The sequence below is a fragment of the Salmo salar genome, chromosome ssa02, assembly GCF_905237065.1.
Source record: "Salmo salar chromosome ssa02, Ssal_v3.1, whole genome shotgun sequence".
NCBI classification, from domain to species: domain Eukaryota; kingdom Metazoa; phylum Chordata; class Actinopteri; order Salmoniformes; family Salmonidae; genus Salmo; species Salmo salar.
Window position 1 is genome coordinate 16,830,045 of NC_059443.1, and position 25,341 is coordinate 16,855,385.

General features: G+C 45.2%; 2 protein-coding genes across 3 annotated transcripts; one reads left to right on the forward strand and one right to left on the reverse strand.

Annotated features, from left to right (window-relative positions):
• Positions 1-772: 772 nt before the first annotated feature.
• Positions 773-19,371, reverse strand: LOC123733507 (uncharacterized). Its single transcript, XM_045712840.1, has 14 exons — positions 19,285-19,371; positions 19,006-19,125; positions 17,933-18,780; positions 14,202-14,259; positions 13,070-13,833; positions 11,702-11,770; positions 11,487-11,567; positions 5,194-7,744; positions 4,127-5,027; positions 3,728-3,947; positions 3,459-3,557; positions 3,052-3,301; positions 2,085-2,201; positions 773-1,375 (listed from the first exon to the last, which is right to left on the reverse strand). Exons 8-14 carry the CDS (start codon positions 7,268-7,270, stop codon positions 1,218-1,220), a joined length of 3,822 nt encoding a protein of 1,273 aa, XP_045568796.1. The 5' UTR covers positions 7,271-7,744; positions 11,487-11,567; positions 11,702-11,770; positions 13,070-13,833; positions 14,202-14,259; positions 17,933-18,780; positions 19,006-19,125; positions 19,285-19,371; the 3' UTR covers positions 773-1,217.
• On the forward strand, positions 19,165-25,215 carry LOC106575458 (protein C1orf43 homolog). 2 transcript variants are annotated; one of them, XM_014151978.2, is made up of 7 exons: positions 19,165-19,417; positions 22,339-22,440; positions 22,528-22,627; positions 22,738-22,791; positions 23,220-23,386; positions 23,498-23,556; positions 23,638-25,215. In XM_014151978.2, the coding sequence occupies exons 1-7, from the start codon at positions 19,355-19,357 to the stop codon at positions 23,864-23,866; spliced, it is 774 nt and encodes a 257-aa protein (XP_014007453.1). In that variant the 5' UTR covers positions 19,165-19,354; the 3' UTR covers positions 23,867-25,215. The 2 variants fall into 2 exon arrangements, with proteins under 2 accessions (XP_014007453.1, XP_014007461.1); XM_014151986.2 differs by having other exon boundaries at positions 23,656-25,215.
• The last annotated feature ends 126 nt before the right edge of the window (positions 25,216-25,341 follow it).

Below are 25,341 nucleotides of genomic sequence, written 5' to 3' on the forward strand. Positions count from 1 at the left end.
AATACATTTCTATCTGAACGTTATGAAAAGTCACTTCTCCTGAACAGGCCCTGATGAAACCCTCAGGATAATAAAAATACAGTAACGATAATGAGGAGATAATGACGCAGGGAAGACAGATACTAATGAAACGCAGCTTGGTTGAAATGTTATGAAGTATCACTAGCTCACTAAAGGTCACACTGGGGAGCAGTAAACAATGACTTGGCGTTATTCTCTTGTTAAAGGCAGAAAAAGCTAAGCTTAGTCTTACATCGGCTATTGCCTAATGCCATCTTATCACATGGCCAGGTGTCAGAGAGGGAGACCCATCCAATGAGAACCCATCCCACCAAGAGCAGTGTCTTCTGACCTGTTGCTAATTAATCAGTGACGTTAATCAGTGACATTAATCAGTGTAATTGGAACGCGATGTGTCACTGAGACATGAGACATTCATAAACACATATAGGCCTATAAACTACACCTAAGAGCCTTATTGCACGTGCACACATGTACTCACACACACCTATCCCTGAGAACAGAGTACATCTGTGGGCAGATAATATGTGATCCTCTAGCGCCCCCTGTCAGTAAAACAATGTACATTTACATTAGAGTAGTTTAGCAGATGCTCTTATCCAGAGTGAGTTACAGGAGTAATTAGGGTTAAGTGCCTTGCTCAAGAGCACATCAACATATTTTACACCTAGTCGATTACTGGCCTAATGCTCTTAACCACTTGGCCACCTGCCGCCATATACTGTGTTTAAACAGGGATCGTTTTCAACCATGGGGTTACTGTAGGATTTATTAACAGCAAGTAGACAGCGGACAATTATTAACTTTCTAGTCACAATATATATTACAACAGCCATATGCAAACTCCTTACATTTCATCAAATAAAACAATGGGCAGACTAGGTTTTAAAGAAACATACAGCATATTTCTACAAAATTAAATAAATGACCTCTGTATTGATCTCTCTCTCCCTCTTCATACCCTGGGTTGAGCCTATATACAGACAGGCCCTCTCCTCAATGTGTACTGGTCTCTTCAGTGCTTTGTTATTGTATGACTGGTGCAATACATATCATCCCTCTCACTTGAGGTAGAAGTTGACCCGAACCACAGATCCAAAATCAGATTGGCAACCCTCACTTCAACCTCATAGGAGTACAATGCTTCAGTGCTTTGTTATAAGCATATCGAGGGTGCATGTCAATGTTCATTCCTGTCACTGTGGTTTGTGAGGACGGTGTAGTACCACATCCACAGGCCCAGAGGGCAGTGTTCTGATCAAGGTCCAGGCCTCCAGCCTCCTCAGGCCCACCAAGCTCACACCCTCGATCTCCAACACCTCGTCCCCTGGAGACACCTGGTTCACTGGACCACCTGAAAGAGAAGAGGGGCTTATTGTTAGTGGAGGTTTACCTTGATATCTTTATCAGACACCTCATAACCAATGGTCTGAGCTTGGAGTTTGACATGTGTTTCGGCTGACTAAAGAGACTTTCATTTGAATGACCTCAATAGAAAGGTCAGCTCCTCTACCATGTGGTATATACAGTAAATGTGTTTGATTTATTTGGCCATTTAGTAACACAATATGTGTGGACAATGCATTATTGCAGTTTTTAAATCATCGAGGACGACAAAAAACTTTAAACTTATTTCCATTATGGTCCTCTTGAAAATACATGAAAGCAGAATATATACACAAGATGATAACATGAAAACAGAATATATACACAAGATGATAACATGAAAACAGAATATATACACAAGATGATAACATGAAAACAGAATATATACACAAGATGATAACATGAAAACAGAATATATACACAAGATGATAACATGAAAACAGAATATATATACAAGATGATAACATGAAAACAGAATATATACACAAGATGATAACATGAAAACAGAATATATACACAAGATGATAACATGAAAACAGAATATATACACAAGATGATAACATGAAAGCAGAATATGTCATTTTTTCAATAGGGAGGAAAACGTGAAAGGAATAAAATAGATGATCAAGTAACGTTCATTAATACTATTATATTTTGTAGGTAGGTTGACCTCTCACCCAGGAAGAGTTTCTGTACGGTGAGTGGTTTGTCTCCCAGGCTGGAACCCACTCCTCCCTCCAGACTGAAGCCCAGGTCTCTGCTGTGCTTCTCCAGCCTCACACACACCCTCTGACCTGACACACAGGACACACACACACGGTCAAAATGACTCCCACACACACGGTCAAAATGACTCCCACACAAACATTTGCCTACCGTCTCTGTCAAAACTACAGGTTCAGGGTGATAAGAGAGAAGCTGTGGAAAAACAACATGTTCAGGGTGATAAGAGAGAAGCTGTGGAAAAACAACAGGTTCAGGGTGATAAGAGAGAAGCTGTGGAAAAACAACAGGTTCAGGGTGATAAGAGAGAAGCTGTGGAAAAACAACAGGTTCAGGGTGATAAGAGAGAAGCTGTGGAAAAACAACAGGTTCAGGGTGATGAGAGAAGCTGTGGAAAAACAACAGGTTCAGGGTGATAAGAGAGAAGCTGTGGAAAAACAACAGGTTCAGGGTGATAAGAGAGAAGCTGTGGAAAAACAACAGGTTCAGGGTGATAAGAGAGAAGCTGTGGAAAAACAACAGGTTCAGGGTGATAAGAGAGAAGCTGTGGAAAAACAACAGGTTCAGGGTGATAAGAGAGAAGCTGTGGAAAAACAACAGGTTCAGGGTGATGAGAGAAGCTGTGGAAAAACAACAGGTTCAGGGTGATGAGAGAAGCTGTGGAAAAACAACAGGTTCAGGGTGATAAGAGAGAAGCTGTGGAAAAACAACAGGTTCAGGGTGATAAGAGAGAAGCTGTGGAAAAACAACAGGTTCAGGGTGATAAGAGAGAAGCTGTGGAAAAACAACAGGTTCAGGGTGATAAGAGAGAAGCTGTGAAATGAGTTTGGAACATTAATCAATGTTGTTCTGCTTTAGATAAGTTTTACCACAGTTCTAAAAAGTGCTACTGCAACGCTCCAACCAGCTGATCCATCTCACCAGTGTTAGCAGGCTCTGTCTGTGTCCCTCCCCGACTGTCAGTCACTGTTCCTCCCTTACGGGGGTCTGTTACCTCCCCTCTCCTCAAGACAACCACGCCCATTCCCTGAGTCCGTGCCCTCCTTAGTGTCCTCAGCACCTCCCAGTGGGAGGAGCCACACAGCGCTGTGCCGTTGATTGACAGGACCTTGTCTCCCTCCTGGATGGATCCCTCCTTAGCAGCCACCCCTGCCGGGAACACCTTATGGACCTGCAAGACAAACACCAGAGGTCAGAGTTGACCAGGAAGTGAAAAAACATGATGCCTAGGCTTTAGATCAGTGGGCTAATGTGGTCTTGAATTGTGTGGGCGACCTGAGTCGGTCACAGAAACATGGAAGCATTGGTACTGGTTGAGCAGTACTCACAATGACAGGTTTGTTCTGGTCCACTCCTCCTGCCATGGTGAAGCCCAGTCCCACACCAACATCCTTATGGAGAACCACCACCTGGACATCCTCATAGTTCTATAGAGCGGGGAGAGATAGTGAAGGGGGATAGAACAGCAACAGCACAAGATGGCAGCTGAGCATTAACAAATACTGCTGCTATTATTAATGCTAATTAGAATGGAATAACACTAATGTAATGTTTTAGCTGGTTGTTTAGTCTGGTATAGTGGAGATGGTTGTAGTACCTGCAGCGTTGTCGCCCCCAGGCCCTTTACATCGTCCAGCAGGCGGTTCAACTCATCACTGCCCAGGACAGACACACAGGACAGTGCCGACACGTCAGAAGACAGGCTGGCTGACCGGCTGGCTGACCGGCTGGCTGACCGGCTGGACGGCCACTCCTCACTGTCAGAGGAAGACTGGGGATCATAGTCCACCTCTCCGAAGTTACACAGCTCTGCCAGACTGAGGGAGAGAGCCATAGTAAGGGAATAAACAAAGATAAAGTTGAATGATTAGATAAAAAAAGTAACAGGTAGCCTGACAATAATCACACCTTTCTAGCTCTATATGGACTTTTAAACATGGTGCTTGTTGTGTCAGCGTAGTATTTTCATCATCAGTTGAAAACAGAAGTGACCCACCTGAGAGAGAAGCTCCTGCGATGTGATTGGCTAATGGCGCTGGTGACGGTCACCGAGGATTCTGCAGAGTCTGAGTCGTAGGTGGATTCCTCGTCCTTCTCTGTACCTTCATCATCAGTATCCTCATCACTCCATCCCCCCTCCTCTGAGTTCCATCGAGCCAGAGTGGGGAGGAGGGGTAGGCTGCTGGGGGAGGAGGAGGTGAGGGGAAGGGACAGGGAATCCCTCTCTAGGCCAGAGGGTGAGACTGGGATAGCAGGGTCAGTAGTGACCCTAGCCTGGGCTGTGTGTGTGGAGACTGGAGGGTTCTTCAGGGCAACCAGGCCTGAATCTACACCCTGTTGGTGTTTAGGCTGCAGGGAAGTAGTGGGGAGGTGTGGGGAGGTGGGAGGTGTGTTCTGGGGGTGGAAGGGGGAGTTCTGGGGGGTGTTGGTGGGTGTCTTGTCATCATCGCTCACTGGAGATGGCAGGTTAGGTGAGTCTCTACTGTGAGGCCTCCTAGACTGGTCAGGGCCACCTAGAACATCATTGGAGTTGTTCACAGAGTTAGACAGCTGGGAGGATGAAGTATCCTTGGCAGTGACTGTAGTAGTCTTTGTGTTGGTGCCTCTCCTACTCCAGTCCTGGGGTGTGACTGTGTGATTGGGGAGGTCTGGCTCATCAATGGAAAAGTCTCTCAGAGTGTCTCTGGTGGTTTTGCCATTCAGAGGGATGTCTAGTTTACCCGCGAGTTTGGAAAACGTACCAGAGCCAACAGCCTTCTCCCCCACTCTTCCTGTCTCCCCCACTCTTCCTGTCTCCCCCACTCTTCCTGCCTCCCCCACTCTTCCTGTCTCCCCCACTCTTCCTGTCTCCCCCACTCTTCCTGTCTCCCCCACTCTTCCTGCCTCCCCCACTCTTCCTGCCTCCCCCACTCTTCCTGTCTCCCCCACTCTTCCTGTCTCCCCCACTCTTCCTGTCTCCCCCACTCTTCCTGTCTCCCCCACTCTTCCTGCCTCCCCCACTCTTCCTGCCTCCCCCACTCCTCCTGTCTCCCCCACTCCCCGTACTAAACCTCTATAACCCACTCTGCCTATCTCCCCCCACTCCCCCGCTCTCCCCTACTCCCCCTCTATAACACACTCCCCCTCTCTCCCACACTCCCCCTCTCTCCCTGCTCCCCAGCCTCACCTCCTCCACTGACATAGACCTCACCACCCACCCTCTATCAGCCTTCCTCTCTTCTCTCACTACCTCACCTCCTCTCCCTCCACCAAGTACTTTATCTGGCACACTCTTCCTTACCCCTTCTCCTCGTCCTCTCACCCCATCCATAGTTACAATCCCTCCCTCTCCTCCTCCTCTCCCTCTCTCCCATACTCCCGCCACCCTGCCTACCTGTCTATCCAACCCCCTCTTCCTGACCCCGTCTCCAGACTCACTGAGCTGCTCCGGGACAGAGAAAGCCCGTCTGGGCTTCAGGTAGTTGGGCACTGGGACCTGAGATGTCTGTGTCAGAGCTTCAAACTGGTGGATCTTGTTCCTCACACTGGCTGCAGAGGGCACTACCAGTTTCCCAGGTAACTTGGTATTTTCAGTGTTCTGTAATGTTATCCTCTGTGGGGTGTTGGCTTCAAACACATCTTCTGACAGGCTCTGTTCCCTGGCCATGCCTCTAGCAGGGGTCTTGCTCCTGTCATAGGTGTCAGTTTTCCCATTAAGCTGATTGGTCAGGAGGGGGTTTGACCCTGTGGTGACCCCTACTCCGGATGTTGTGATAGGCTGAGAGTTCCTGGTGGGTGTCACTGATAGTCTGTGCTGGGGGAGAGAGACTTCAGCGTTATCTCTCCCTCGCTTCTCCACCTCCTTTTTCTTGTGTCCTTTTCCTTCGACATCAGTCCGTTTCTCTTTTTCCTGAGCCATGCTCCCCACCCTTAGTCTCTCCTTTTCGCTGTCTTCACCACTTCCACTCTTTTTGCCAACAGTGTTTGTCACCTCCTTATTCCCTCTCTCCTGTTTGTCTCCTAATGGAGGGGATAGTGAGGGGTCCCTAATGCACACTGATGACCCCTCCACTAACGGTGTGTGTGAGGGTTTGTATGACAGTGTGGGTGTGGTCCACCCTGACACTGGAGATACTGAGGGGCTGAAACCAGACACCTTGACGGCACTATTCTGATGTCTCTGTGGTGTGTGTGCAGTGTGTGTGGTGTTCTGTTCTACCAGGGGTGTGTGTGTGGTGTTCTGTTCTACCAGGGGTGTGTGTGTGGTGTTCTGTTCTACTAGGGGTGTGTGTGAGAGCAGGCCGTTCCTCTCCCCCCTGGATAATCCACTGAGGGGGGAGGAAAAGGGGGAGGAGAGGGGGGAGACAAAGACAGAGTCTGTGGTGGACTTCCTGCGATTGGCTGCTGTATCCTCTCCATCCCTCTCCAATAGAGACCAGTCTCCTACCGGTGCTGAGAGACGCTTGGTTCTGGTTGAGTCCTTCACATCCCTCTCCAATAGAGACCAGTCTCCTACCGGTGCTGAGAGACGCTTGGTTCTGGTTGAGTCCTTCACATCCTCATCTCTGTTAGTAGCTTTATCAGGTCCAGTAGTCCCATAGAGCTTCTGTATCCGGTCCCAGATACTCTGACCCCTGGAGGATCCAAGAGATCCACAGGCTGGTTTTCTGGTTCCAGACCCAGGACCAGGACTAGACCTCAGCCTCATGGGGAGGGACTGGCCCCCACTGGCCCGCTCCAGAGATAGAGCCACATACTCTAGACCCACAGGGGACATCCCTTCACCAAGGGAACACCCTGACCCCCCAACGGGGCTCATCACTTCCCCTGGTCCAACTGAGTTAAAGGCCTTCACCCTGGACAACACATTACTCTCTCCTGCCCCCCTACTCTCCAAACTCTCTGCTCGTTTAAGTGTGGACCCCCCTAGGTTCCCAGAAAACCTCAGCAGCCCAGTCCTGAGCCCTTCGCCAGGGCTAGCCCCCCTTCCTCTCCAGTCTAAACTCTTACTCCTTTTGGGCAGGTTTAGCCTTCTCCACTCTGTCCTGCCCCGGTCTCCAGCCAACTTCCCTGCATTGCCACAGTTTCCTCCCCTGTCACTGCCATCCTCTGGGATCACGTCCCTCACACCACCATTCTGTCTCAACTGTCCGGTGGCCATTGTGGAGCCTGTTGTGTATTTCCCCTCACTGGGGAATGGGTCCAGTGCGAGTTGAATTATTCCAAATGTAGTATGTAGTAAAAGGTAACAGTTTAATAATCCCAGTAATCCTTTTTGCAGTTTAACCACTGGTCAAAATCATCACAGAAGCCTTCGACAGCAGCACAGGCCTGGTAGGAAAGGTGTTTGTCTGCCCCAGCAGAAACATCAGAGTGGTTGAACTGCAATCTTCTCATGTTTGGGGCTCCAGATATCAACAGACACTCACTTGTATATCCACAGGTTTGAGATTCCATCCATGAAGATTCTCTGCATTTCTGTCTCCCACACACTCAGAGATGATTGTTAGTTCTACTTCCCTCCCTCTCTGTCCCTTCCTCTCTGTGTCTCTGTGGTGTCGGCTCCACTGGTCAAACAGAGGTCCTCAGCAGTGACGTTTTCCTGGGTGAGCGGTCACACACAAGCCTCAGAACACTGCAAACATAAAGAAATATATCATATGTCAAATGTTATGTTATGTTATACTTACATATGAAAAACATTGCATATTTTTACTGAGAAAATTCCATCTTTGAAATGAAATGGTTAGGAATGCTGAGGTAACGGTATTCTGGACACTATGGTCAAATGTAATGATACAGTACAGTTAGTAGCACACAGTAGCCAGATTACAGTCATCAGAGAGAGAGAGAGAGAGAGAGAGAGAGAGAGAGAGAGACAGGAAAGGAGATGACAGAAAGAGACAGAGAGATAGAAAGAAGAAAAAAATACAGAAAAAGAGAGATATGTAAAGAAGTGAAAGTGTCAACAACAAAAAAAACGAATGAAAAAAACAATTAAGTTGAAAAAAAGAACATTCCAAACTCTATAGTAAGTCTCCATCCAACCACCATCTCAGTGAAGTGAGGTTACCTCATCAGTGAAACTCTGCTGCCTTCCATACATTCCCCTCATACTGACTCAATGAGTCCATTCACATAGAGGTCTCCCTCTGCGCACACACACACACACACACACACACACACACACACACACACACACACCACCTAAACACGTCACTTAAATGGGTATGTCCTAACAGCTGTTTACACTAGAAACATGTCCTGGGTCGACTGGACTGGCGACAACCTAAAATCAAACTGGAAAAACCAATCAGACAACAATCCACTCTGACACTAGGAAACAATGTATTACACAGATACAGCCTAATCTCTCTCTTTCCTTCTTTCTCTCTCCCTTTCTCTCTCTCTCTCTCTCTCTCTGTCTCTGTCTCTCTCGCACACACACACGCATATGCATGCACTCTCTCGTCAAATAAAACAATCAAAACACAGACAGAGATTCAAAGTGCTCCACAAAGGGCTCAGTCAAACAGAGTTGAATGTGATCAGATAAGATTGTAACAGAAGCGGAACTGAGTGAAACTGCTTTCCATGCAGTTTGTATGGGCACTGCTTTCAGATGGAGCTACTGATATCTACACTGTCACTACCGTAGGGTACTGTTGACCTGCTGTTAGAACAATAGCATGGTGATGGACTTCTATACCAAGCCACTCAGTATATGGGGGCCCGTGTGGGAATCAGACCCTCAACTCTGGTGTTGCAATCAGCATGTTCCAACCTACTGAACCACCAGTTTATTTACTAATCTATTTACCGTCAGGACAAGATACTCTACTCAGTACAAGATCAAATCAAACTTTATTTGTCACATGCGCCAAATACAACAAGTGTAGACCTTACTGTGAAATGCTTACTTACAAGCCCTAACCAACAGTGCAGTTCAAGAAGAGTTAAGAAAATATTTACCAAATAAACTAAAGTTTTAAAAAATTATAATAACGAGGCTATATACAGGGGGTACCGGTACCGAGTCAGTGTGCGGGGGTACAAGTTAGAGGTCATTTGTACATGTAGGTAGGGGTGAAGTGACTATGCATAGATAATAAACAGCGAGTAGCAGCAGTGTACAAAATAAATGGGGGGGGGGGGGGGGTCAATGTAATAGTCCGGTGGCCATTTCATTAATTGTTCAGCAGTCTTATGGCTTAGGGGTAGAAGCTGTTAAGGAGCCTTTTGGTCCTAGACTTGGCACTCCGGTACCGCTTGCCGTAGAGAAAACAGTCTATGACTTGGGTGACTGCAGTCTCTGACAATTTTATGGGCTTTCCTCTGACACCGCCTATTATATAGGTCCTGGATTGCAGGAAGCTTGGCCCCAGTTATGTACTGGGCCGTACGCACTAACCTCTGTAGCGTCGTACGGTCAGATGCCGAGCAGTTGCCATACTAGGCAGTGATGCAACCGGTCAGGATGCTCTTGACGGTGCAGCTGTAGAACCTTTCGAGGATCTGGGGACCCATGACAAATATTTTCAGTCTCCTGAGGGGGAAATGGTTTTGCCGTGCCCTCTTCACAACTGTCTTGGTGTGTTTTGACCATGCTAGATCGTTGGTGATGTGGACACCAAGGAACTTGAAACTCTCGACTTGCTCCACTACAGCCCCGTTGATCCTTAGTCTTGCTCACATTGAGGGAGAGGTTGTTGACCTGGCACCACACTGCCAGTTCTCTGACCTCCTCCCTATGGGTGTCTCATCATTGTCGGTGATCAGGCCTACCACTCTTGTGTCGTCAGCAAACTTAATGATGGTGTTGGGGTCATGTTTGGCCACGCAGTCGTGGGTGAACAGGGAGTACAGGAGGGGACTAAGTACACACCCCTGAGGGGCCCCAGTGTTGAGAATCAGCGTGACAGATGTGTTGATGCCTACCCTTACCGCGGCCCGTCAGGAAGTCCAGGATCCAGTTACAGAGGGAGGTGTTATGTTCCAGGGTCCTTAGCTTAGTGATGAGTTTTGAGGGCACTATGGTGTTGAACGCTGAGCTGTAGTCAATGAACAGCATTCTCACATAGGTGTTAATTTTGTCCAGGTGGGAAAGGGCAGTGTGGAGTGCGATTGAAATTGTGCATCTGTGGATCTGTTGGGGCGGTATGCAAATTGGAGTGGGTCTAGGGTATCCGGGAGGATGCTGTTGACGTGAGTCAAGATCAGCCTTTCAAAGCACTTCATGGCTACCGACGTGGCTACCGACGGGGCGGTAATCATTTATGCAGGTTACCTTCGCTTCCTTGAGCACAGGGACTATGTTGACCTGTTGAAGGTCTTGCTCACATCGGCTACCGAGAGCATTATCACACAGTCATCTAGAACAGCTGGTGCTCTCGTACATGCTTCAGTGTTGCTTGCCTCGAAGCGAGCATAAAAGGTATTTAGCTCGTCTGGTAGGCTCGCGTCACTGGGCAGCTCGCGTCTGGGTTTCCCTTTGTAGTCCGTAATAGTTTTCAAGCGCTGCCACATCCGACGAGCGTCAGAGCCGGTGGAGTAGGAATCTAAATCCTGTATTGACGCTTTGCTTGTTTGATGGTTCGTCTGAGGGCATAGCCAAATTTCTTATAGGCATCCGGATTAGAATCCCGCTCCTTGAAAGCGGCACCTTTAGCTCAATGCGAATGTTGCCTGTAATCCATGGTTGGATATGTACGTACGGTCAATGTGGGGACGACGTCGTTGATGCACTTATTGATGAAGCCGATGACTGAGGTGGTATACTCCTCAATGCCATTGGATGAATCCCGGAACATATTCCAGTATGTGTTAGCAAAACAGTCCTGTAGCGTAGCATCCGCGTCATCTGACCACTTCCGTATTGAGTGAGTCACTGGTACTCCCTGCTTTAGTTTTTGCTTGTAAGCAGGAATCAGGAGGATAGAATTATGGACATATTTGCCAAATGCAGGGCGGGGGAGAGCTTTGTGTGCATCTCTGTGTGTGGAGTAAAGGTGGTCTAGAGGTTTTTTCCTCTGGTTGCACATGTGACATGCTGGTAAATATTTGGTCAAACTGATTTAAGTTTGCCTGCATTAAAGTTCCCGGGCACTAGGAGCGCCGCTTCTGGGTGAGCATTTTCTTGTTTGCTTATGGCCTTATAGAGTTGGTTGAGTGCGGTCTTAGTGCCAGCATTGGTCTGTGGTGGTAAATAGACGGCTACGAATAATATAGATGAGAACTCTCTTGGTAAATAGTGTGGTCTACAGCTTATCATAGGTACTCTACCTCAGGCGAGCAATACCTCAAGACTTCTTTAATATTAGACATCGCGCACCAGTTGTTATTGACAAAAAGACACACACCCCCACCCCTCGTCTTACCAGACATAGCTTCTCTGTTCTGCTGGTGCATTGAAAATCCCTCCAGCTCTATATTATCCGTGCCGTTGTTCAGCCACAACTCTATGAAACACAAGATATTACAGTTCTTAATGTCCCGTTGGTAGGATAATCATAATTGTAGGTCATCAATTTTATTTTCTAATGATTGCATGTTAGCAAGTAGCACTGATGGCAGTGAAAGTTTACTCGCTCACCTACGGATTCTCAAAAGGCAGCCTGATCTGCGTCCTCTTACGTCTTTTCTTCACGCAAATGACAGGAATCTGGGCATGTTAGAACAACATACTCTCCTGTCAGTACAACATACTCTCCTGTCTGTACAACATACTCTCCTGTCTGTACAACATACTCTCCTGTCTGTACAACATACTCTCCTGTCTGTACAACATACTCTCCTGTCTGTACAACATACTCTACTGTCTGTACAAGTTACTCTACTGTCAGTACAAGTTACTCTACTGTCAGTACAAGTTACTCTACTGTCAGTACAAGTTACTCTACTGTCAGTACAACATACTCTCCTGTCTGTACAACATACTCTACTGTCAGTACAAGTTACTCTACTGTCAGTACAAGTTACTCTACTGTCAGTACAAGTTACTCTACTGTCAGTACACTCTTAGAAAAAGGGTTCCAAAAGGGTTCTTCAGCTGTCCCCATAGGATAACACTTTTTTGTTCCAGGTAGACCGTTTTTGGTTCCAGGTATAAACCTTTTGGGTTCCATGTAGAACCCTCTGTAGAAAGGGTTACAGAGGGTTCTACATGGAACCCCAAAGTGTTCTACCTGGAACCAAAAGGGTTCTAACTGGAATTTAAAAAAAGGTTATCCAAAGGGTTTTCCTATGTGGACAACCCTTTTTGGTTCTAGATAGCAAATTTTTTTCCTACAAGATATTCTACTCAGTGCAAGATACTCTACTCAATATAAGATACTCTACTCAATACAAGATACTCTACTCAATACAAGATATTTTACTCAGTACAAGATACTTTACTCAGTACAAGATATCTTACTCACTATCTACTACAGTACTCACAACCCGTGAAGCATCCGTTCAGTTATGGGTTCTTGACTTGTTATCCAGTCATTCACCTACGGATTGACATATAACCTCCCACTATCAAATATTTCATCTCTGGGGCGTTATGCAAAGCTAAGTGTCTAATGGGTGCAGACTGCTGTCATATCAGTGAACAGAATAACTGTCACCCAACTGTCACCATCCCAGCCAAAAGTAAACAGCTGAAAACATCACAGTACAACTAAGCTACATGATATATCATTATATCAGAAAGTTTGAAGATCCCAAAAATGAATAAATAACACCTACCAACAAGAAGACTAAATCCATGAGCGTGTATTAATTCCATATGGATGGTAATGTGTGTTTTTCTATGTGTGTACCAGTTCTTCTTTGACTCAGGTAAGTCCCAGTGTCAGTTTACAGAAACACCTGTTCTCCCAGCTCTCAAAGCCTCCCACCTGCGTATCCGTTGGCAACAACATGGCCCCATTCACTCTAAAGCCAAATTAAACAAAGACACAGAAACACACCTTACCTTCAGAGAAACTTAGGAGTCCAAGCTGATCCAATCAGAAGCTGTGTTTTGGGTTGTAGTGGGAGAGAGTACTGTTACCATCATCCTCATCCTCCTCCCAGCCTCCTCTTGCAGCTCCCTCTCTCTCTCTCTCTGTGTGCGTGTTCTCTGTCATCTTTGCATTATGTATCTATACAGTAACACAAACCTACCCCACTGGTTTACCCCCCCCCCCCCTCTCTCTCTCTCTCCTCCCCCTTCCATTGTTACTCCCTCCTTCCTTCTTGCTCACAGGACGGCATTCCAGACTCGCTCAGTGTGTCACCTTCTGACCACGCACACGCACTTATACTGTATGAACACATGCATATGTATCATCCCCTTCCACACACACATACAGTACAAACACATGCTGCCATTTTGTATTGATCAGTTAACCCTGAAGTCAGTCAGTAGATTTACAACTACACTACATGAGATGTGACGCTGTACAACACACACACGCACACACACACACACACACACACATCAAAATCAATCTCTCTGTGTCCTACTGTGACATCACCACAGCCAGAGGAAGAAGGGACAGGGTTCTGATAATGATGTGAAACTGAGAGAAGAAAAGAGAGAAGGAGAGAGGGAAAGGGAGAGAGCGAGAGAGAGCCTAACCCTTCACAGCCCACCCTAGGTAACCTTTCCAGGTGAAACAACATGGGATGTATAACTCTAACTACAGAGTGAGAATGTTAGATTACATGAGCGGAGACCAAGCTGAGTCGGGTTACCTGTGTAATGGGGAATCAACAAAGGCTTGCATTAGGAGACCTCCACACAGCTCATATGAGCCTATAATTTCAACACTCCTTTTCCCCAGGGGAGTTCCTTTTTGGAGATGTCTAAAAGATAGGTAAGACAGAGGGAGTCTTGGGGCAACGTGAGGGTTGGCCAGTTCAGGGCTCTGACTGAGATAAATAACATCAACTTATCAATAGCACAGGTCAATAGGTCTAAAGGTACTCCCACATATTGATTATATATCTGTCAGTGTTGATGCGCTGGAACAGAGCAGATCTAGACAAGACAATATTTGCATTCTAAGAAATATATGAAAAGGTTGAAAATGAATTTAAAATTAGGGTTAAAAAACATTTACCTCAGACTTGTAGCTGTTCCGCTCTGCCGTCTGAAGCGTGAGCTGAGAGACTTCCTTCCTGAGGGAACAAAGAAGCGTCACACCACCGGTAGAGACATCAGTATCACACTTTCATTTACATATACAGTGTGCTGTGTCCCTAACAGCATCCTTTCCTTGTCTCCTTTCCTTTATGACCACTGTCTCATTAGCAATATTCCTCCTTCATGAGCACTGTCTCGTTAGCAGTATTCCTCCTTCATGAGCACTGTCTCGTTAGCAGTATTCCTCCTTCATGAGCACTGTCTCGTTAGCAGTATTCCTCCTTCATGACCACTGTCTCGTTAGCAGTATTCCTCCTTCATGAGCACTGTCTCGTTAGCAGTATTCCTCCTTCATGAGCAATGTCTCGTTAGCAGTATTCCTCCTTCATGAGCACTGTCTCGTTAGCAGTATTCCTCCTTCATGAGCAATGTCTCGTTAGCAGTATTCCCTCCTTCATGAGCACTGTTTCCTCTAGATGTTTCAGACTGCCAAGGCTGTGAAGGCAGCATGGTTTATTCTCAGTAGCAGAATGTGGTCTGAGAGGGCAGCTGAACAACCACACTGGTTTATACTGCATGGGAATATAAACAGACACAAACAGAGGCAGGCGGGCGAGCAGACATTCACTCAATCAGTCACTGTCTTACTCAGGCACCGTCTCACTCACTCATTCATTCACTCAGTCACTGTCTTATTCAGTCACTGTCTTACTCAGTCACGAGCTCGCTCATTCACTCACTCGTATGTTCAGGAGACATAAGATTTGGCATGAGTCCTCAGATCCTCAAAAAGTTCTACAGCTGCACCATCGAGAAGATCCTGACTGGTTGCATCACCGCTTGGTATGGCAACTGCTCGGCATCCAACCGCAAGGCGCTACAGAGGGTAGTGCTTACGGTCTAGTACATCACTGGGGCTAATCTTTCTGCCATCCAGCAGTAGGCTCCCAAGTGGCGCAGCGGTCTAAGGCACTGCATCTCAGTGCTAGAGGCGTCACTACAGACCCTGGTTCGATCTCGGGCTGTATCACAACCGGCTGTGATCAGGAGTCCCATAGGGTGCACAATTGTCCGAGCGTCGTCCAGGTTAGGGGAGGGTTTGGCCGGGGTAGGCTGTCATTGTGAAATAAGAATTTGTTCTTAACTGACTTGCCTAGTTAAAAAATATATATACCAGGCGGTGTAGGAGGAAGACCCTAAAAACTGTCAAAGACTCCAACCACCAAAGTCATAGACTGTTCTCTCTGCTACCGCATGGCAAGCGGTACTGGATTGTCAAAGTCCAAAAGTCTCCTTAATAACAGCTTCTACCCCCAAGCTATAAGACTGCTAAACAGTAAATCAATTGGCTACCCAGACTATTTTCATTGACCCCCTTTTTTAGACTGCTGCTGCTTGCTGTTTAGTATCTATGCAGTCACTTTACCCCTACCTACAGTTGTTGCCAAAAGTTTTGAGAATGACACAAATATGAATTTTCACAAAGTTTGCTGCTTCAGTATCTTTAGAAATGTTTGTCAGATGTTACTATGGAATACTGAAGTATAATTACAAGCATTTCATAAGTGTCAAAGGCTTTTATTGACAATTACATGAAGTTGATGCAAAGAGTCAATATTTGCTGTGTTGACCCTCCTTTTCCAAGACCTCTGCAATCCGCCCTGGTATGCTGTCAATTAACTTCTGGACCACATCCTGACTGATGGCAGCCCAATCTTGCATAATCAATGCTTGGAGTTTGTCAGAATATGTGGATTTTTGTTTTTCCACCCGCCTCTTGAGGATTGACCACAAGTTCTCAATGGGATTAAGGTCTGGGGAGTTTCCTGGCCATGGACCCAAAATATCTGTTTTGTTCATGCTGGAAAAGGCATTGTTCGTCACCAAACTGTTCCTGGATGGTTGGGAGAAGTTGCTCTCGAAGGATGTGTTGGTACCATTATTTACTCATGGCTGTGTTCTTAGGCAAAATTGTGAGTGAGCCCACTCCCTTGGCTGAGAAGCAACCCCACACATGAATGGTCTCAGGATGCTTTACTGTTGGCATGGCACAGGACTGATGGTAGCGCTCACCTTGTCTTCTCCGGACAAGCTTTTTTCCGGATGCCCCAAACAATCGGAAAGGGGATTCATCAGAGAAAATGACTTTACCCCAGTCCTCAGCAGTCCAATCCCTGTACCTTTTGCAGAATATCAGTCTGTCCCTGATGTTTTTCCTGGAGAGAAGTGGCTTCTTTCCTGCCCTTCTTGACACCAGGCCATCCTCCAAAAAGTCTTCGCCTCACTGTGTGTACAGATGCACTCACACCTGCCTGCTGCCATTCCCGAGCAAGCTCTGTACTGGTGGTGCCCCGATCCCGCAGCTGAATCAACTTTAGGAACTTTAGGAGATGGTCCTGGCGCTTGCAGGACTTTCTTGGGTGCCCTGAAGCCTTCTTCACAACAATTGAACCACTCTCCTTGAAGTTCTGATGATCTGATAAATGGTTGATTTAGGTGCAATCTTACTGGCAGCAATATCCTTGCCTGTGAAGCACTTTTGTGCAAAGCAATGATGACGGCACGTGTTTCCTTGCAGGTAACCATGATTGACAGAGGAAGAACAATGATTCAAAGCACCACCCTCCTTCTGAAGCTTCCAGTCTGTTATTCGAACTCAATCAGCATGACAGAGTGATCTCCAGCCTTGTCCTTGTCAACACTCACACCTGTGTTAACGAGAGAATCACTGACATGATGTCAGCTGGTCCTTTTGTGGCAGGGCTGAAATGCGGTGGAAATGTTTTTGGGGGATTCAGTTCATTTGCATGGCAAAGAGGGATTTTGCAATTAATTGCAATTCATCTGATCACTCTTCATAACATTCTGGAGTATATGCAAATTGCCATCGTACAAACTGAGGCAGCAGACTTTGTGAAAATTAATATTTGTGTAATTCTCAAAACTTTTGTCCACGACTGTACGTTACCTCAATTACCTCGACTAACCTGTACCCCCGCACATTGACTCGGTACTGGCACCCCCTGTATATAGCTGTCACAATCCTCGTCGTCTGACGATAAGGAGAAATCACTGTCAGACCAATACACAGCGAGTTGTATACTCATCTTCTTTTAATCGGAGAAAGAAGGAAAAACAAAACACGTATACAAAAATAATAACAATGATGAACGACAGTCTTGTCAGGCAAAAACAGCTAAACAAGAAACAACCTCCCACAAACACACCCTAATATATAGGACTCTCAATCAAAGGCAACTAGACAACCCCTGCCTTCAATTGAGAGTCCACACCCCAATTAACTACACATATACACAGACTAAGTAGAAAGAACATAAACTAACATAGAGCAGTGACCACAAAACCCGGAAATACTAAATCAACTACCCTACTACATAAACCATCACCCCGAAACACATAAACAAAATACCCTCTGCCACGTCCTGACCAAACTACAATAACAAATAATCTTATTACTGGTCAGGACGTGACAATAGCCTCGTTATTGTTATTTTATTGTGTTACTTAAAAAAATATATATAAATAATATATATAGCAAATATTTTCTTACTTAAAAATCTGAATTGTTGGTTAAGGGCTTGAAGGTAAGCATTTCACGATAAGGTCTACACCTGTTGTATTCGGCGCATGTGACATAACATTGTAACATTTATGTATAATCTGTAATAAGAAAGGTACAGTACTTACATGTGTTTGTGCAATCTGTAGTGAAGCAACAAGTCACAGCCATTACCCCTTACATCCACCAATAACAGACAGTCGGCCAGTAGCAGTCAGCCAGTAGCAGTCAGACAGTGGCAGTCAGCCAGTAGCATAACGGAAGCAGGGAAGTGGTTTGGGTTATAGATGACTAGACTGTCACAGTGTACAGACAGATGTCTCGTGGCTGTGTGCAGATACAGTATCAGCCAAATGAGCCAATCTCAAAGTCTCCCCATGCTATCATGGACTATGGAATGGTGACATTAGCCTATATCTATATCATGACTGACCAAAGTCCATGCAATGACAACACATAGGCAAACTTACTTGTCACCTATATATCACAGAAAAACAAAAAAGAGAAAAATATAATGTTTATGCAGAAACAGTTCAGTTTCAGGAGATGCCAATTAAGAGAAATGGTTTGCTTGCTTGACAGTTCAATGTTTGTATAGGCCATTGTATAGGCTAGGCACCATCTCTGTTGACCACTACCCAAAAGCATTAGCTGTAAATGGAATGTTTTGGTGTCAGAGGCCCAGGGTTTTGCTTTGAGAGATTTCCCACCCAGCCAAGCAATAATCAATAGGGGAAACACTGTAGAGTCCGAGAAATCAGATGGGTGCTACACATTGGTAATGGATGAGGCGAGTTTCTGTTTCCACCCATGTACAGCTTTATTAGTGCTATATAAAATGTAAATGAAGATCTCTGCTGGACAGAGGAGCGCTGGTCTAGCTATGTGAGGGAAAGATCCCAATGTTCACATCTGCAACTCCAGACATCTTTTCAGCCTCCCACTGCAGTCTCCTCCAGAATAATGGCTTCTCTGTCTATTGGGATAAATAGGATCGTAAATCATCAACCAACTCACATTGCCTTCATAGAGAACTGACAGATTCCTAGTATTTCCAGTAGGCTTCAGAGGATAAGATAACCATAACCCCTTTACAAAGGCAATATTAGGCCTACTACAGGCCTATCAAATTAGCAGTTGCAAATGACATTAAACAGTTCATGGCACATGAGAAGATTGTAATACTGTTCTTGTTTCTCACCGACTAACTGGTTCGTAGAGAATGGAGACCACTATAGAGGTTGATACTCACTCATTGGAGAGGAGCGCCTGTGTTTCGTGGGGTTTCGAACAGCAGGTGGCGGTGAAGGACCTTTGTAGGCTACGTCATCGAAACCAGAAGGCAGGGAATAGATCACGTGACAATCCCGGATGTCAACAAAGGATATCAACAACAGGGATGTGTCAACGCTTCGTTACAGATTTTCCAATGGATTAACCGACATTTGATAATTCATTAATGTCACAGTCACTCGTGTACCTTCTGAAAGGAACTATGAGTGCGTTCTGTTGATTCTAGGCTAGTTTAGCTTTTGACGAAGACTTTCAACATGAGGTCCGATTCTCCTCTCTCCAGCGTCAACGTAGTGCTTGTTATGGCCTACGGAAGTCTGGTAAGTCTTTAATGAATGTGTTCTCGTGTTTTTCCTTAATATAAAGAATGCTTGACAAAACTAGCTAGCTGTTGCGTTTCTCCGGACTCCTGTGTAATGGAATTAGCTTGCTAGCTACAGTATAGAGACAGGCAACACAGCAGAAGTGTCAAACAACGTGTAACAAAAAACAGGTTATATGACAGGCAATGAAGACAAACTGGGCACTTGTACGGAAAACACACAACACAGTAAAATATAGCTAGCTTTTATTAAGGGATAATTCACCCAAATTACAAAATGACACATTGGTTTCCTTACCCTGTAAGGTATGACAGCAATCCACGCCTTGGTTTTATTTCCCTTGCTTTGGTTTTGTTTCCAAACGCTAACCATGACTTGAATGGGACCGATGTTAGTATTTTTTTGCGCATCACGTCCAAATCATCCGAAAGTATCTCAAATTGATTCTGAAGCTCATCAAAGTCACTTATAGATGATTTGAACATGCTAAATGGGATTTGTCACATGCATTTGGAAACCGTGCCAGGGAAACTTAACTAAAGCATTGATTGCGGTCATACCATAGACTGCTTACAGGGTATTGACACCAAAATGTCATTTTGTAATTTGGGTGAACTAAGAATGTATCTATTGTGGACAGGGTTTACGTGAGATTTTAGGTTCAAAACGTTTTGCAACGGAATCCGACTAATGAATACCCCCAAGTGGAAGTGCATTCTCCAGAGTGATACCTGCAACTAATCATAACACAAACAATAATTCAAACGGACCAATAAGATGACACTTACAAATCATATGATTACTGTAATTGACTTTATGGAGGCACCTCCACCCTGTTACAGTACATGCAAGCTGTGTCAGTGTATGCTGAACAAAAATATAAATGCAACAATTTCAAAGATTTGACTGAGTTAAAGTTCATATATGGAAATCAGTCCATTTAAATACATTCAATAGGCCCTAATCTATGGATTTGACATGACTGGGAATACAGATATACATCTGTTGGTCACAAATACCTTTAAAAAAAATGTAGGGGCGTGGATCAGAAAACCAGTCAGTATCTGGTGTGACCACCATTTGCCTCATGCAGAGTGGCACTGTTGAGTGTGGCCTTTGGAATGTTGTCCCACTTCTCTTCAATGGCTGAATGAAGTTGCAGGATATTGGCAGGAACTGAAACACGTTATCGTACACATCGATCCAGAGCATCCAAACGTGGTGACATGTCTGGTGAGTATGCAGGCCATGGAAGAACTGGGACATGTTCAGCTTCCAGGATTTGTGTACAGATCCTTGCGACATGGGGCTGTGTATCATCATGCTGAAACATGAGGTCATGGTGGTGGATGAATGACACAACAATGGGCCTCAGGATCTTGTCACGATATCACTGTGCATTCAATATAATGCAAATGTGTTCATTGTACGTGGGTAGAGCGTTGGGCCAGTAACCAAAAGGTTGCTAGATCGAATCCCCGAGCTGACAAGGTAAAAATCTGTAGTTCTGCACCTCAAGGCAGTTAACCCACTGTTCCTAGGCCGTCATTGTAAATAAGAATTTGTTCTTAACTGACTTGCCTAGTTAAATTAAGGTTAAATAAATAAAATACAAAAATTATGCCTGCCCATACCATAATCTCACTGCCACCATGAGGCAGTCTATTCACAACGTTGACATCAGCAAACCACTGGCCCACATAACACCTTACAGGTGGTCTGCGGTTGTGAGGCCGGTTGGACTTAACTGCTAAATTCTCTAAAGCGACGTTGGAAGTGGCTTATGGTAGAGAAATTAACATTACATTATCTGGCAACAGCTCTGGTGGACAATCCTGCAGTCAGCATGCCAATTTCACACTCCCTCAACTTGAGACACCTGTGGCATTGTGTTGTGTGACAAAATGGCACGTTTTAGAGTGGCCTTTTATTGTCCCCAGCACAAGGTGCAACTGTGTAATGATCATGCTGTTTAATCAGCTTCTTGATATGCTTCACCTGTTAGGTGGATGGATTATATTGGCAAAGGAAAATTGCTCACTGACAGGGTTGTAAACAAATTTGTACACAATTATTTTTGTGCATATGGAACATTTTTGGGGTCTTTTGTTTCAGCTCATGAAACATGGGACCAACACTTTACATGTTGCGTTTATATTTTTGTTCGGTGTATATCTTGCCTTGTCAAATTCTATATTGTGTTCCCCCTTCTAGAACATACTCCTCTGGATAGGTTGATGTCTCTTCTAGAACATACTCCTCTGGATAGGTTGATGTCTCTTCTAGAACATACTCCTCTGGATAGGTTGATGTCTCTTCTAGGACATACTCCTCTGGATAGGTTGATGTCTCTTCTAGGACATACTCCTCTGGATAGGTTGATGTCTCTTCTAGGACATACTCCTCTGGATAGGTTGATGTCTCTTCTAGAACATACTCCTCTGGATAGGTTGATGTCTCTTCTAGGACATACTCCTCTGGATAGGTTGATGTCTCTTCTAGAACATACTCCTCTGGATAGGTTGATGTCTCTTCTAGGACATACTCCTCTGGATAGGTTGATGTCTCTTCTAGGACATACTCCTCTGGATAGGTTGATGTCTCTTCTAGGACATACTCCTCTGGATAGGTTGATGTCTCTTCTAGAACATACTCCTCTGGATAGGTTGATGTCTCTTCTAGAACATACTCCTCTGGATAGGTTGATGTCTCTTCTAGGACATACTCCTCTGGATAGGTTGATGTCTCTTCTAGAACATACTCCTCTGGATAGGTTGATGTCTCTTCTAGAACATACTCCTCTGGATAGGTTGATGTCTCTTCTAGAACATACTCCTCTGGATAGGTTGATGTCTCTTCTAGAACATACTCCTCTGGATAGGTTGATGTCTCTAATGTACAGAGGTCTTTGTCTCCAGGTGTTTGTGCTGCTGTTCATCTTTGTGAAGAGGCAGATCATGCGCTTCGCCATGAAGTCTCGTAGAGGACCACATGTACCCCTGGGCCACAACGCTCCAAAGGTAAGACACACACACACTCAGTCTGACTTATTTTTACATGACTTTTCTATACACGTGTTAATTTTCTCTACTTCCTTTGTCCTTTAGGAGCTGAGACAGGAGATAGACTCTCGTCTGTCCAAGGTTCAGGAGATCCGCTTTGAGCCGCGCCTGCTGTCTGAACAGGACGACAGACTACTGAGTGGCGGTGAGAGAACACATATATACACACACCATGCAGATATCTTTTCTACCCATTCTTTAGCTACAGTAGCCTTCTGTGAACTAAAAAAGATAATCAATGTGTGTGTTTTGCAGGTTGCTATGACTACCTGTACAGAATGAGGGCACTAGATGCCATAAGAGACTCTGGTAAGTCCTCTCCTGCCGTTTCACCCTGGCCTGTACATCTCACTGTCATCATCCCAGTCCAACAGCACCCCCTGCTGGGGCATTATGTAGTAACTATGGTATACTTAAGCAATAAGGGCTGTTCTTATGCACGACGCAACGCGGAGTGCATGGATACAACTCTTAGCCGTGGTATATTGGCCATATACCACAAACCCTGTTGCTATTATAAACTGGTTACCAATGTAATTAGAACAGTAAAAATAATGTTTTGTCATACCTGTGGTATACCACGGCTTTCAGCCAATCAGCATGCAGGGCTCGAACCACCCAGTTTATAATGCTGCACATCCTCTTCATCTACTGTACTACCTTATGAATCAGTGGCCTTCGACCTCTAGATCCATAACTCCAATTTGATCATAAAACATATTCTCATCTCCTGTCAGATATTCCGTTCAGTGAGTTGGGAGGGACTCCCACAGCTGTGACAGGGAGGAGATTCCGCGCCTGGCTTCTAGATCTGAGGAGTTCCCATTCCCTGTTCCGCAGCAGCCGCAGTTCCCTCATAGACACACTGCTGGAGGGCTACCACAACGCTCGCCACGGCACCGGGGTCAGTGTGTGTGTCTCTTTATTTTATCTGGGGGAGAGGAAGATGCATGTGTCTGCCACTTACTGAGTGGTCTATAGTGTGTGACTCCTGTCTGTCTCTCTGTGTCTGAAGGTGTTTGGAGAAGCAGAGTTTGTCAAATACAAGGAAGCCCTGAACGAACTGGCCTCTGTGTGAGTATAGACACACACTGCCATTTATTTAAGCACTACTCATGTGTTTTAATGAAGGTTTTTCATGTTTGACTCGAGTAGTTATTCTTCTCTCCCCAGTGTGAAGAGCCACTCCAGCTCCACCAGTCTGGACCAGCATCACCAGTTAGCAGCTAAAGACCTGACCAGTACCCCAGAGCCCACCCCCCCCTCTCCCCCCTCCCAGGTCACATACCTACCGTCAGCTGGGCAACGCACCAAACGACCAAAACACTTCCTGGAACTCAAGAACTTTAAAGACAAGTACAACACCTTGGAAAGCACATTCTGAGAACTACAACTCCTATGGCATAACACGAGGAACTACAATTCCCTACAGCATACCTTGAGAAACCACAACTTGCTGCTTCTGACAACTGCAACCCCCTACAACCCTGAGAACTTACAACTCCCTAGAAAACAACCTGAAAACTACAACAACTTCTTTGCTACCACTTTAAATCTGCTTTGTTACGAGTAGTGGACTCACTTTTCCTTCTCTATTTCCAAAGTAGATAGCCTAGTGAGAAAAAAATAAATCTGTCGTTCTGCCCCTGAACAAGGTAGTTAACCCACTGTTCCGTCATTGTAAATAACAATTTGTTATTTTCTGACTTGCCTAGTTAAAGGTTAAATAAAAAAGAAATGAAGGTAGTGATAAGTAGAGCTCCTGTAAGGGACAGATCCTGGAGTGGACAGATCCTGGGGTTTGTGGTTGGTGAGTTGGTCTAGTGAGAGACTTGTTAGTGCCAGCGGAGAGAGAAGAGACTTGGTAGGGTTGGTACTTGGTACAGTTGGGAAGACTGGAGCACAGCAGGATTAACAGTAGCATAGCACAGCAGTATTGGAATGACAGTAACATTACGCTGCCTTACTAGTCCTGAGGAAAAACACTGCCTACTATCTGTCATGCGTCTCACATAATAAATAGTGCACTAGATTTAAGCTTATTTGACCTTAAACATCATTGTGAACTTTTGCACAGACTTTGCAGGTAGATCATCATGTAGGGGTATGCAAAACAAGATGAGACCAGACAACCTACATGCAGTTTCTATGCAGAATGCATTAATGCAGGGTTTCCCAAACTTGGTCCTGGGGACCCCAAGTGGTGCACGTTTTGGTTTCTGCCCTAGCACTACACAACTAACTCAAATAATCAACTAATCATTTAGCTTTGATTATTTGAATGAGCTGTGTCATCCTGGGGCAGAACCTGAAACGTACATCTCTTTGGGAAATGCTGCATTAACGCACAGTGTTAGAGTAAGACTTGTTTATAGTGTGTTCAGTGCTAACTAAGCTATTGATGGACTAATGTTATAGCAGACCAGCGTTCCTCACAATGGCCCTGGACAGCTACAGTACAGGCTGTGCAGGCTTTTGTTCCCGCCTAGCACTAACACACCTCCAATCAAGATGATGAGTAGAATCCGGTTAGTCACTGTTGAGCTGGAACAACACAGCCTGGAACTCTGCAGGACCAGGACAGAAGAACTATGAATTATTCAAGTATTACTGCTAGACATTTCCAGTATTATTGTCCTGTTGCCAGCACTTGTTTAGGGCAGAGCCATGTATTTACATATATATTGCTCTGGTTTAGGGCGTGTTACAAGGAAATAAACATGCTACACAGTCTGACTGTTGTCCATTTGCTGCATAAAAATGATGATACTTTTTAGTGTCAAATATTTTTTTGTATTCCATTTTTAAAGATAATATGAATGCTTTATTCGAATTAATGAAGTGCCCTTTTTTTCCTTG

Coding starts and splice junctions, on each gene's coding strand:
- LOC123733507 (XM_045712840.1), bottom strand. CDS start 7,270: ATGGCCACCGGACAGTTGAGACAGAATGGTGGTGTGAGGGACGTGATC. Junction 3,302..3,458: donor ACCAGAACAAACCTGTCATT/GTGAGTACTGCT, acceptor TTTGTCTTGCAG/GTCCATAAGGTGTTCCCGGC. Junction 2,202..3,051: donor GACAGAGCCTGCTAACACTG/GTGAGATGGATC, acceptor CCTGTGTGTCAG/GTCAGAGGGTGTGTGTGAGG.
- LOC106575458 (XM_014151978.2), top strand. CDS start 19,355: ATGAGGTCCGATTCTCCTCTCTCCAGCGTCAACGTAGTGCTTGTTATG. Junction 22,441..22,527: donor TGGGCCACAACGCTCCAAAG/GTAAGACACACA, acceptor TTTGTCCTTTAG/GAGCTGAGACAGGAGATAGA. Junction 23,557..23,637: donor CTGAACGAACTGGCCTCTGT/GTGAGTATAGAC, acceptor TGACTCGAGTAG/TTATTCTTCTCTCCCCAGTG.